The sequence below is a fragment of the Zonotrichia leucophrys genome, chromosome 1 (assembly GCF_028769735.1).
Source record: "Zonotrichia leucophrys gambelii isolate GWCS_2022_RI chromosome 1, RI_Zleu_2.0, whole genome shotgun sequence".
Taxonomy (NCBI): domain Eukaryota; kingdom Metazoa; phylum Chordata; class Aves; order Passeriformes; family Passerellidae; genus Zonotrichia; species Zonotrichia leucophrys.
Genome location: NC_088169.1, coordinates 82608993 through 82622273, shown reverse-complemented (window position 1 = coordinate 82622273; position 13281 = coordinate 82608993). Strand labels below are relative to the sequence as shown.

The 13281-nt window shown below is 43.6% G+C and overlaps 1 protein-coding gene across 1 annotated transcript; it reads right to left on the bottom strand.

Moving 5' to 3' along the window:
* Window positions 1-4204: 4204 nt before the first annotated feature.
* DDIAS (DNA damage induced apoptosis suppressor) lies at window positions 4205-13216 on the bottom strand. The gene is made up of 6 exons (XM_064719410.1): window positions 13094-13216; window positions 12885-12983; window positions 10823-10951; window positions 9897-10058; window positions 8704-8821; window positions 4205-6938 (listed from the first exon to the last, which is right to left on the bottom strand). Exons 3-6 carry the CDS (start codon window positions 10933-10935, stop codon window positions 4452-4454), a joined length of 2880 nt encoding a protein of 959 aa, XP_064575480.1. The 5' UTR covers window positions 10936-10951; window positions 12885-12983; window positions 13094-13216; the 3' UTR covers window positions 4205-4451.
* Window positions 13217-13281: the final 65 nt, after the last annotated feature.

Below are 13281 nucleotides of genomic sequence, written 5' to 3'. Positions count from 1 at the left end.
CTTGGTGTCTAAAGTGTTGGATTTGTTTGGTTTTTGATTTGGACTCCAGTATTTAAGTTGCCTTAAATACAAAGCATTCAATTGACATGATTTGACATTAGACCAGCAAATGAACGGCTACTGAGGATTTTCTGCTTGGGCTGAGCATACCGAGGCTCTTGCAGCACTGAGACCTCACAAGAAGAGCAGATGTAGAGCTGCTGCCCATGGGAGCAAGGTCCCTTTGCAGTAGAAGAGAAAAAAATCCAAACAAACCTCAATGTAGGAGAAATTGTAGATTTGAAATGCCAAAGAAATGCCGACATCAGGCACTGGAGGGTGGCCTTTGACAGGGGCACCATCCACTCGCTGACCTTGCAAACCTGTGGCAGGTTAGACTCTTGTTCATGCAAGATGCTGGATTTGTGTAGGATAAATGCCAGATGATGGTTGGATGCTTTGGCTGTCTTTTATTCTTTGACCTAGTCATTTTTTTGTTTTTTAATGCCATTCCTTCTGTTCAGCCTTCAACTTGCTGTTTTCATCCTCACTGAACTCCCCTGGAGTTCCCCAGTGACCTGCCTTCCTCAAGGCCTAAAATCCTTTCGGACAAGATCTTCCATTTTAAACCTTTTGTCTTTTGGTAAATACATTTCAGTTTATGCTCTGACTTCTTCTGGGGCTCAGGTTTCCTCCCCTGTGCTCTGCCCCACATCAAAGATAACTCCTGCTAACACTTAACACTGGGAAACGAGCTGTGAAGCTTGAAGACACCATGTGTCTTTTACTGCCTCTTCCGCTGACCTTGAAGCTCCTTCCTTGGTAAATGTCTGACATGAGGGCTGGACCATCTGCTCTTCCTTCCCCAGGAAGCTGGCAATTTGAGTCTGTGAGAGAACAGAGGGGTATTTGGATAGGGAAAAGTCCCTGTATGTTTCCAGGTAGGTACAAGGCAAAGAGAGGGAAGGAAACATCCTTCAATGCTCAGACCTCTTGGGGAGTGAATATTTACTGGAGGAGAGGAGGGCTGGAGTGTGTTGCTCTTGGGAGTTGTGTTATGTGTTGCTTTTGCTGGAGAAAACAGACCAAACTCTTCCTGGGGGAAGGTAAGGGGCACGTGAAGAGTGGCAGCTCTTCCTTGCAAGGAGCATGTAACCAGTGGGATGTGCAACCTGCTGCTTGTTCAGCAGGTGTAGCAGCAAGGGCACAGCCTGTGCCAGGCTTCTCTGGGGTGAAAGGAATGGGAGCACACCAAGACTCCCTGCAAAAAGGGAACAAGCTGCCCAGGGGAGCACATGCAAGGCTGACTGACTACAGGCGCAAAAGCAAGAGAGCTTCTTGTGCCTCTCTTCCATCCTCTCATGGTCAAAGTCTCCCTACCAAGCATGAGGGGAGCTCTGCCCAGAAGATGCCATCTTGCTGACAGGAGCCTGTCACACAACAATACTTTTTGCTCTCACTCTGTGTGCAGTCCTCTTGCACAAAGCACAGGAGATCCGAGTGCTCTGCTTTAATTTCAATGGTATGGCACAGACAGTCCTGCCTAATTTAAAATCTAGTCTTGATTTATGGATTTCTATGCATAGGGAATCAATCACAAACCCAGTGTGCATTTTCAGGAGTTTTATTACCCTCAGAATTAAACATGCTGAGCTTTAGTCTTTTCATACAAGCTTATAATTATAATCACATCAGCCTGCACCAGAGCTATCACTTACCCTGGTATGTGAATGAATTGTCTGCTGAAAAAAAATCATTTATGCTGGACCCAACATTTCATGTCAAGATGCTGTCAGGTATATGATGTAGAAGCTGTTTCATAGCCAGCTGCATCAAGTCTCTGGTGTCTCACTTGGATCAGCTCTAACTCCTAGTGATAGAGTGGGTATCAGTCCAGTTCATCACAAGGGAGTGCTTAAAGAGCCAATGATAACTGCAGTACCCTATTATGTGCTGTAGTAGAAACAACTGGTTTCAAATGTTATGATGTCTTAAAACCTTTTCTGTATTGCCTTCTCTGTGCTCAGTGATTTGGATATGAGTAATGTTGCCTTTCACTTCATTTTTTCTACATAAGCTATACACGCTGGAGATTTATAATCTCCAGGCAGGCAACATTTCTTACTCCTTTTCCACTTGCCCCAAGGGTTCATCAAGTTGGATTTTATTTGCAATACATAAAATCTTTTCAATAAGCACAGCACTTGGTAAATGCAGGCACGAGTCCAGGCCTTTTCACTTGGCCTCATCCTGGAGCCCTGCCCTACCCTGACTGAAGCAGCCCTGGTGTGGTTTTGGTGTGCTGATTTGCTGGGCTAAAGCTCAGCTGGACAACTCAGCAGCAGCTTGCAAAGCCCTTGTACCTTCTTCTCCTGTGTGTGCCAGGAGGCCTTGTGTGGGGAGCTCTGTGTCCTTTACAGCAGAGCCCTGCCATGTTCTGCAGTCACTGGCACACTTTGCAAGCAACTACACCCACAGGTTACCTTGGGCACAGAACCACAGAATGGTTTTGGGTTGGAAGGGACTTCAAAGACCTCATTCCAATCGCCCTGCCATGGGCAGGGACACCTTCCACTACCAGGTTGCTCAGAGCTGCATCCAACCTGGCCTTGAATGCTTTCAGGGATGGGGCATCCACAGCTTCTCTGGGCAACCAGTGCCAGTGCTCACCACCCTAACGGTGAAGAATTTCTTCTGTGTATTTAACCTAAATTTCCCCTCTCTGTTAAAAAACATCATTAGTTTATCAATTAAACATTGTTAAAAATTGTGATGTCTATTCTGCTCTTTTTCTGTCTCTCTCTTTACTATAGCAAGATGTTCCTTTTTCTTCTGTTTATTTCTAGGGTTCAGGGACTGTAGAGCTCTAGGCTTGGACCTGTCAGAAGAAATCTTGCGCCTCTTTCCACTGCCATCTGCTGTTGCAGGATCCTTAAATACCAGAGCAACTTTTGTGGTGTGCTTGAGATTCTTGCTGGGGACAGCAAGGAGAGATAAGGTCTTTCAGGGATCTCCAGAGCTGTGCTCCCTGTCCTTTCAATGCCAGGCAAGTCTTTGAACTTGTGCCTAAATTTCAACTGTAAATAAGGAGGAAAAAAAATAACCAAACCAACCAATGCTGGCTTGAAAAAGCTTCTTTGTAGAAGGAATTTACCTGTGCAGACCTGCTGTATAACCATGTGTGACTTTTTCTTGGGTCAGCCTACAGGAATGCCTGCAGCCTCAGCACATCTGCACCCTTGGCAGGAGAGGCTGTACCTCATTTATACCCTGCTCAGCCACAGCAGAAGCCTGTTTGATTCCAAATGCCCTCCTCCCTCCCATCTCTCAAAGGGAAAAACATTTGATTAGAAGGTGCAGAAGTTAGGCTAGAGACTGAAAAACTGAAAATAGTTTACCTGTATGTTCTGTGATGGTGATCTATGCTAAAAATCATGGATAAGGAACAAGGTAGTGAGAGTAACTGCCCTTATTCCTGAAAAACTCTTCTGAACAAAGAGAGAGGCTTAAGTAGATGCTGTAGAAATTATGAGGCCTCAAACATAGGAAGATAAAAACATCTGCCTTGCAGCTGAGAAGGAACCAAGTAACCCCTCCCTGTCACCAGTCACAATGTAAATGGTTCATATTCATTTTACACCTCAAAAGTCACAGCAAGTCCTTTTAGATCTGTTTCTGGTTCTACAAGTGTGATGCATTCCTTCCCCCCTTGGGCCACAGCAGGACCTTAAAACACTCACTCACAACAAAATGTCAGCTGCTCAGATCCTGTGACACCAGATTCCCACATCCTTCTGCAGAACCGGACCTACAAGCTTACAAGCAGCAGATCCAAGATTTCTCTGTTCAATGATCCCAAATGCAGCTGGTTTGGATTTGGGATATAGAAGACCTTAGAGCAAGGAGAGGGAATACACTGTCAGGAATCTGCCACTACCAGTCTTTAACTTGAAAAAGCCTGTAGGAAAACTGGGAGCTGCTGCCAAGCTCTCAGGATGGCCCCTTCCATCCAGCTCAGGGCTGTCACAGGATCTCAATGGGCTATACAAGATACAAGGCTCCATCAAATCTTCAATGAAAATTTGGCCCTTCTCCTGAGAGTCATCAGGCAAAAATGTGGAGTGGACATGGATTCCAGCGCTGCTCTTATGATGAAAAGACAGCAGTGAGCATTAAAACACTTCACCTACTTGTACTTTATCAAGTGACATCTATTCAACACTCACACATTTACAAAAGTGAGTTTATTGCACATCCTCATTAATTTTCAAGAGAATATAGTAACTACAAATTCTCATTTCCCTCACCTCTGTGGTACAAAGGTCTGAAAATAAACCCAATGCCTCTTTGCAAGATACATGCTGACAGGCGTATAAACAATTTATCTTTTAAATAGCTCTTTTCTTCCACCAGATAATTCCCTAAAGTTTAAAAAAAAATTAAAAAGAACACAACATAGAAATGTATCTCTCCTAGTATTTTGGCTTCTTGGACAAAGGGGTGCGTGCTTGGAGGAACAGCTCAGGGGACCAGACTGTTGGCCTTTCCAGCACAACCCCTGAATAATTTCCACCTGAGAGGTGATCCTCACCTTCTGAAGGGGAACAAGTTTTCAGGACAGGATCATTTAAAAACAAGGTCTTGGTGACACTTGCAGATAAAGGAGTTGTTAGAATCCTGGCTCTTTCCCCAGGGCTCATTCTCTCATTCTGGATGAGAATTTCATCATTTTCACTGCTCTTTCTGCTTTCAGAAATAGGGTTCCTGCCAGTGTGCTCACAGGTGGATTGCAAGTCAGCAGCCCAGCTATCTGCTTTTAAATTTAAAGATGCAGTTGGTTTCAGCCCTTTGGTTGAAGATGGAGGGATCCACTCCTCCAAGCTGGCAGGCAGTTGGCTGTTCAGGAATTTCTGGGAAGCAGAGCTACCACTTTCTTTGTCCTTCCTGCTCCTTGGTCTCTCACGTTTCACTAACTTGCTGGTAAGCTGCTGCAGCAGAGTGTTCTGAAAGGAAGACCTGGATCTCTTGCCTTTGGAATGGACTTTGGTGGGATCTTTAGGGGTGAAGAGGGTGGTGAAAGAGCTTCTTTCCCCAACAGGCCATAGTCTCTGCAGAGGTTTTGTCATAGGAGTTGACTGTGAATGAGGAACGAAGTCCTGAGCACAAACTGAACTGCATTCTGAATCCCAGAAGGAGTAAGTTACAGGTGTGCTGTGCTTGCTGAAAGCATGAGGGGACCTGGGTAGGGATGAGCTCAGTTTTGAACTGTTACAAGGAACACCTCCAGGAGAAAGCACCGATTCAGCTGTGACCTTCTCTGTCAAAGTATCTTCCTGTATTGAAGAACCACATGATTTATTGAAGAATTCCACAGGTTTTGCTACATCTCTTACACTTGCATCAAAGAGATCAGCAGAAGCATTGTAGCTGCCTTCAGGGAACATGTGGTTCCACTGCAGCTCTTTCCTACTAACACTTTTGAAGGTATTATCTGACAGTTCTGTCAATGGTTTTAATTCTCTTTTATATAAACTTCTTGCATTGTTGGGAGCTGGTGCATCAGAGATCTGGGCCTCTGTAAGATCTGTTTTTTGGCTCGGTGTAGAATAGTTTTCTTTATTTTCACAAGAAGCTAAACAGCTTTCACATGCAGAATGCACACAGGTGGCTGTCTTGCTCCTTTTTGAACAGGAGGTTTCTCCATGCAGCCTAATAAAGGACCAAGATGAATTTGCAGGGTCATTATTTGCTTCTTCGGAGCGCACCCATCTGCTCTGAGAAACAGAAGGCTCTGGTGTAACTGGTGAGGACACTCCACCTTCCTTGAGGGTTGAAGATAAATCACTAGGGGAACACTCATATTGTGAGACATCACTTGAAGGGTTTGCATTTGACTGAAGACAAGCAAACACTGTGGTCTCCCAGCTATCATTCCCTACTGCTGGCAAGAGCCTCCCTGAAACACTGGCTGCAGGCAAATCACCTACAGCTTGCCTGGAATACGATTTGTTAACACTTACACCCAACTTGCTGCTCTTAAGATGGACAAGTTTGCCTGCATCAAGGCTGGGTGATGTTACAACACTCCTGCCATCCTCTATTCTGGCCAACAATTCATTTAGGCTTTCTGAGAATGGGAGCTCTTCCCAAAGCATGGAGTCCATTTGAGACACTCCAGCTACATTAACGTGATTAGGAGCTGAGGCATCTCTCTTGCAAACAAGGGAGTTGTGGGATTTTTCGGCATAAGAATAATTTCCACTATTAGCTGTTGGGTAATTGTTTTTTACCTCAGATTCCAAGGGATGTTGTAACAACTTGGAACTATTTCCATGTGAATATTTGGTGTTTGAAAAGGAAACTCTCTCCAATTTATCCGTTGCAGAGATACCGTCAGTCCGACTAAGCTGAGAACTTGATTCATTATCCTTCTCTTTATCCCCTTCCTTCACAGCAGAGATCAGAAACTGTGAGTCCCAAAGAGTTTGATTGTTGAGGCTTACACTGCCCAATTCTGCAGAGACAGGCTTCTCCTCTTGTTCATGCTGTTCACTCACCAGCTTTCCCACTTCCAGAGTGGGAAAGTCTTCCGCTGTTACCCAAGCAACAGATGAAGTCAGATTTAAGGATTGCTGCCAGCACCCTAAAAAACTTTCCCTGCCACTAGACTGAACAGAACAGGAGCTCCTGCTCAGGCTAGACAAGCTGCTGAGCTCACTGAGAGGTTCATCTATGGGAGCTGATGACGCAGCAGGTAAATCTGAGCTGTTCCTGCAGCTCCTGACCTGTGCCGACTGCAGGAGATGATCTAAGCAGCTGATAACAGTGAAGCCAGTAACAGCAGCGCTTGGCGGGAAGATCTGGCACGCCACAAGGCTTTTCGTGCTTCTATTAATTCTGGAACACTTCTGCAAGATGCTGCTGGCAGCAGAATGCCCTCCATCTTCCCTTGCACAAACCTGGGCGAAGGGAAAGAAAACAAAAAAACAATCAACTTAGAGAAAAAAATATTAACACATGTTCTTCTAAGTCAGGCGTAAATTTAGATCTCCCTTTTTGTCAGGATCTGCAGGGGAGAGAATACAAAACAGTCTGTCACACAAGGCCCTCCCTGGGAAATAAACCCTGGCAAGGGCTGTAAAGGGCATCACAGTGAGAAGTTCTTTGCTTGTTGCAATTACAGAGTTTTGGAGCTGGATAAACAACCAAGAACTCTGAGAAAGGACTTCACAGGAAATTTCTTCCTCCCTTTAGGGCACTGAATGCTTCCGGGCCTCCTCTAGTGCAGTTCAGAGTGAATGGCTGGCAGCCTAAGGCCAGTGCTTTGCTTTTATGCAGGAGGCACTGGGCAGCACTTGAAACAAAGCACTCTGGTGAGCAGACACTTGACTTGGCAGCTCAGCTGCCAAAGCCAGCGTGGTACTTTCTGTGCACTGCATCCGTGAAAGGGAAATAAGCTGCGACCTTCATCTGCTCAGAGGTTTTTAGAGAGCAGCGTTTCAAAGGAGCTTCAACTGCAATTCTGTATAAACCTGCTTCTCTCTACACTGAAATTACAGGTGAAAAATGACATTAAACGGAGAGGGAATCAGCTCATATTTCAAGAAGTGGATAAACCCTTTCTCATCTACTTCTCAAGGTCTGGCAAAGCCAGAGAGGCCAAAAAGCAGATACAGTTATCTCCAACAACCCTCCTCCTCCCTGAGCCTGTGCACAGTTTGAGGCTGAAGGCTGTTAGCCAAGGACAACACCCTCCTAGGTAAGTATTTAAAAAGTATGTTATGCTGATTCTGAGAACTATCTGGGACATACACACAGCTGAACACAACTGCACAGAAATGTCTACAGCCAAGGGCTGAACAAAGCCTTTGAATGTGCGTTCAGCTCTTGTGTGTGCATGAGCAGCCACAAGGCTGCTGATATCTAGGATTAGTTCTATTTGTCAAGGCATCAGGCCCAGAGACCTGGTCAAGAGTTCCAGGTAAGTAAAGTTAATCCAATAAGTCCTCCAACTTCAATTACTTAAGGTGCTGTCCACCAGGAAAAATCTCAGTTCAGATACAAGCTGTGGGAGAGGCAAAACACCTGCCAGGTAGGATTTAGTTCAGAGATTTCATAATATGAATGACTCACATAAGCACCACTTGAAGAGAACCTTGAACACTGTTTCTATAGAAATACTGCTAAGAACTAATATTTCAAAGGGTGTTGAACACACAAAAGAGCCACCAATGCAGATGCTGAACAGCTGTACTTTAACAACATTCTGAAAATGCTCTTGAATCCAGAAATATTAAAATGCTACAAGGGGATGTGCTTCTCCTTACATTTCAGGCTGGAAAGGAGAATACACAGCATGGGAAAGGTAGGGCAGTGCTTGGAAAGAGAGTCTGTTTCTTGCTCCAACCGTACATGGCTTTTTTACAGGCTGCAAGCTGTTACTGATATGCACAGGAGCTGGCATTGCTCAGGCTCTCCAAAAAGCACCCTGACAAGCTGTTAAGCTGACTACTGCCATTCAAGATGATTTTTGGATGTGACTCATTCAAAAAAAAAAAAAACCCAAACCACAGGAGTTTTGGGCAAAAGAAGCAGAGTCCTTCTCATGTCCTAGCCTTACATTTTCTCAAAAAGAAGTTGTAGATGAAGCTTTGATAAGTCAGTCTATACTCCTAACTGGCTACAGAAACTCATTAAAAGGCCATAATGTGGATTAAAAGTTACCTTCACTCCAAATATAAACCTTTTTCCAATGAAACAGGTTTCCACTGCTTGAACTAACGCTCTTGCAGTTGACTCTGTGCTTGTTTCTCCTGACAGCTGATTGAAGTCTTGAATATACCTAGAATAAAAACACACAGAGGTATTGGACTAACAGAGGAAGAAGACTTACACAGCATTTTAACAGTACTATAGTGCTAATGAGGACACATGTTAAGGAAAAGATTTTGTGCTAGCTTCAACTAAACTCAGAATGAAAACAGGAAAACCATGAAGCTATAAATTCAATTCTTTAGTTCACCTAACTTGTTAGTGAGATACAGTAAACAAAACAACCACTCAGGACAAGTTCAATACACTCACCACTTTCAGGTGTTCCCCATGTGTTTGTGATTTTCCTGCCACCACAGTGACTGTACAATGCTGGTCAAGATGCTGCTGTTCCTTACGCATCCCTCCTGCCCAGCCTTTACAGCACAGCAGTATCCATGCAAGACATGGAAATAACTGCTTTGCACAGCTGACAGCAGAACAGCAGTGTAGGGCAGAGTGCCTGTCATGGGCATGTTATTAATGCTGCTAATATGCCATTACAAATAATTCATCTATGAGCCAAGGCACTGGGAAAACAACAGACTAGAGAAAGAAGCAGGGAATCTATCTGAATATCCCATCCTGGCAGTTTCACATTTCAGAAAATCTGAAGCCTATAATGTGGGTGGCCAGGCTCTGAGGACTAACAGACTTAGAAATCCCTTCTTTCTTCAGGAAAATATGGTTATACTGTCAATTAGTCACAAGGTGCATTCAAACTGTTAAAAAAGAAAAGCCAGAGGCTCTATCTGGAAGAGCCAACTTACTTACACAAAGGAAATTTAATCATCCCAAAAAAAGGAGAAAGGACACAAGGAGGAAGCCAAACCAAGGAGTGAGGCTTACTTAACAGGTAGAAGCAGCCTTCAATAGACAAGTGGGGGATTTCTTTTACTACCTAGAAGTAATCCATCTCAAAACATCAAGATTTCAGGAAGAAACTAACTTCCACACTTTCTCAAGGTGATGGGTACCAAGCAAATGCTGGAAGGGAGCACTTTAGCAGTTACTTCCCACTCATCTTCCCACCATCTAGGCTCGTTGCAGTTATTATAGGCTGAACAAATAGCAGCAGCTATATGGTCAGACAATCTATTCCTTACCTCTGCAGATTCTCTGCGGTGACCCCAAAGAATGGATCTAAGCAACTTCCAAAAACAGTGATGTCAAACAAATCATTGGTGTCAGCAATCTTTAGGGACAATCTATATCTGTAGCTTGCATCTTTAGCTTCACCTGTGCAGCCACATTTTAGACAGCTGAACCTGACAAAAGACAGTAAAAGCATAAAAAAGATTGAATAGATGAAGTTCTGTTAATTACTGCTGAGGTAAGAATTTATCTGCAGCGGTAAATATTACTACTGTAATGTATCAAATATTCATCAAAAACTGTAAGATTTTTTCCTTATTCTTTACTCCTTGAGGTAAAGCATTAATCTTACCAAAGGCTCAGAGCAAGATGTGTGTATTATGACAGAATGTCTCTGGTTTCTATCACTGATTTATTAAATGCTAGCCTGTTGTGAAATTGAAGGGACAGTGGGTTTTCAGAGACTGTTGGGGTGCAATGTTGAATTTTTGAATTGCCTGTGCTCACTTTTCTCACATTTCATTTTGGTTTGGGATTTTTCCTCCTGCAGCTTGAGTATAAATACCTAGGTTTAAAAAATAACCAGGAAACAGCACTGTTATTTTGTACTTCAGCATTTGAGACAACAGATATCCTTGTTTTACAAAGTCAGCTCCTTCTATTTAGTGCTGGCATTCATTGATTTACTCTTCTTCTGTGTGTCAGAGATTTCACCCACTGCTGCAATTAAAAAAGAAAGCTCATCCCTTTCTGGACATGCACTCAGTGAAGAGTCATGCAGGTGCACTGCACATGTAGAAGGAGATGAAAAAAATAAAATCAGGATTTGATCTGGAGGGGCTGGATTTTCATCACTTTGTTTAGGGTTCAGCTAACAGAGTAATGGAAATCAGTAAGTTAATGGAAATCAGCACATGATCCCCCAAACAGGACATACCTCCTGGCATGCAGTATCAGCCTAGAAAAGCAGTTTTGACAGGCAGGATAGGTGAAGCAGGAATTCTGGATGGAAATCACTGAGGCAGCCAAGAGTCCCTGCACACTATTCATGTGCTCACAGCATCACCTGAAACGAGAAAGTTGAAATGGTTTGAAGAGTTCTCATGAGATGTCAACATTAACTGCTTTCAGTTGGGTTATTTGAACATTTTGAACAGCAGCTTTCAGGAAATTAGGATCTCTCTTTGAAAACAGAAATTCTATTAATTACCTCTTAAAAAATAAAATTAAAAAAAGGATAAAGTTATGCAATATGAGGGAACAGTTCATGGCATTTGTACACCATTTGCACACCATTGCACACACTTGAATTTAGAGATCTTTATCAGAATTATCCTCGGGCACAGCACTGCAGAAAACAGCTTTTTAATTCTTTCTCTTAATTTAGATTAAAGTCACAACATGGGGTTAAAAACTGAAATGATTCTGCACTTGTAATGCTACAAATGTTTCAACACCAATGACTTGGAGAGGTTACTCAGAAAATCCTGAAAAAGGCTCACAACAGAAACTCTATTTTCTTCTATATCATGCTCTTTGTGCTAAAAGGGAAGCTCCTGGTCAACAGAGGCTGCACAGATTTGACAAATAAATGATGAAATAAACAAATAAATAGGAGTGAATTTATTTTTATTCAGTATTACTTTCTTGTAGATTTATTTGGGCTTTATTACACTACTCTGCCCAAAAACGTCAAGTTTTAGGAAACTTCCAGTATTTTAGACAGAGAACTTTTTTTCTCAGTAGAAGTCAGGAAAATGTAGACAACAATCACAGAATCCCGGAATGGTTTGGGCTGGAAGGGACCTTAAACAGCACCTATTCCAGCCCCAAGGCCATGGGCAGGGACACCTTCCATTAGACCAAGTCACTTGGAGCCTCATCCAATACCTCAAACCACAGAGTTCCCACTGAAATGGCCAAAATGTTCTCTACAGCTGAATCAAGTCTGTATGTGCAAAAGCTCTTTTATCACAGCCACAGCTAAAGATAAATCTCTCTTTGATATAACTGCAGAATAGGAACGGAATTCCACAGCTTCATTCCAAAACTTTCTTGAGAGGCAAAAGACCAAAGAGATAGAAGAGACTCAACTATGGTTTTTACAGGTAAAAACAAAATCCCACATTCTATAATCAACAGTGATGTTTGGTCATGTTTTGCCACCAGAAAGTTAAACTTATGGGCTATTCCTTTGCCCTTTGGAACACCTTTCTCAGCATCCTGGTCAAAACAAGTTCTGTAACACTGAGTACTAGAAAAATGTGAGAGACTAAGCTCATTGCCTCTGAATAGGTCAGATAAAAATAAAAAAAAAGAATCCCAATATTCCCTTATTCCCTATATCTGGAAAATTGAGGTAGGAAAAGAGAAAAGCTGTAATAGGGACCCAAACTAAATAAGAAAAAACCCATCTCTTCAGAACATACATATTAACAGAAACTAATTTGACTCAGTATATTGAATGGTAAATGCCTTCAACTCATACCAAAAGGGAACTATTTTGTTTTAGTAACAAAGACTTTGTTTTAGTACAAGACAACAGTAAAAAGTGGAAAATACATCAATATATAGAAGAGGAGAAATAAGGTTAAATTTGATTTTTTTACTGCCCAAAAAGGTGGGCTTGGAGAAACTAGCAGGGCCTTCATTCCCACCTGTTTTCAACTCAGAACTCCAGAAACGAAGTTTATTACGTAGTTTTTGTTAGTGCACTTTTCCGAGACATTAAAAAACACACAACAAAATGCAAAACACCCAAAACACTAACGCACACCCTAGAAAATAGAGAACACTGCAAGTATTAAACTGAAATAGGGGAGACAAAGCACAGCGTGGAAGTGCTCACACAAGTTCTGTCAATGACAGACTCGAGGTCTCCAGCCCTATTTCTCTTCGGCAGAAATACAGCACTCACTACCTGGACGCAGTCTGACAGAGGTCGGCACGAACAGATCTGTTTTACTCGAACTTTTTGTAACAAACCAAACAGCGCAAACCTCGGTGCCCGGCCGGGCGATCTCAGAGCGCTGCTGCCCTCGCTGCCGTTCAGCGCGGTCCCTGCTGCCCTCTGGCGATCCCGCTTCCTCGCTCTCTCCCTAAGAAAAACCAAAGCACGGGTGGTTAACACATCTCGCTCCCGTTTGCACCCCTGGGCCTTCCCGAGGCCGACAGCGAGCGAGCGAGCGGCCGCTCCGGTCCGACTCACCCGGGCCGGTTTGGGGCAGCAGCGGGGTCGGAGCCGGCGGGCGGTGCCGGGAGCTGAGGGCAGAGCGGAAGGGCGGAAGTGCTGCAGCTGAGGGGGCGGGACAAGGCGGTGCTCAGCCAATCGCGATGCACTCCTAGGGGACGGTAGCTCGTCTCGCCCAATCACAGAGCGAGAATGTCGGCCGCGCC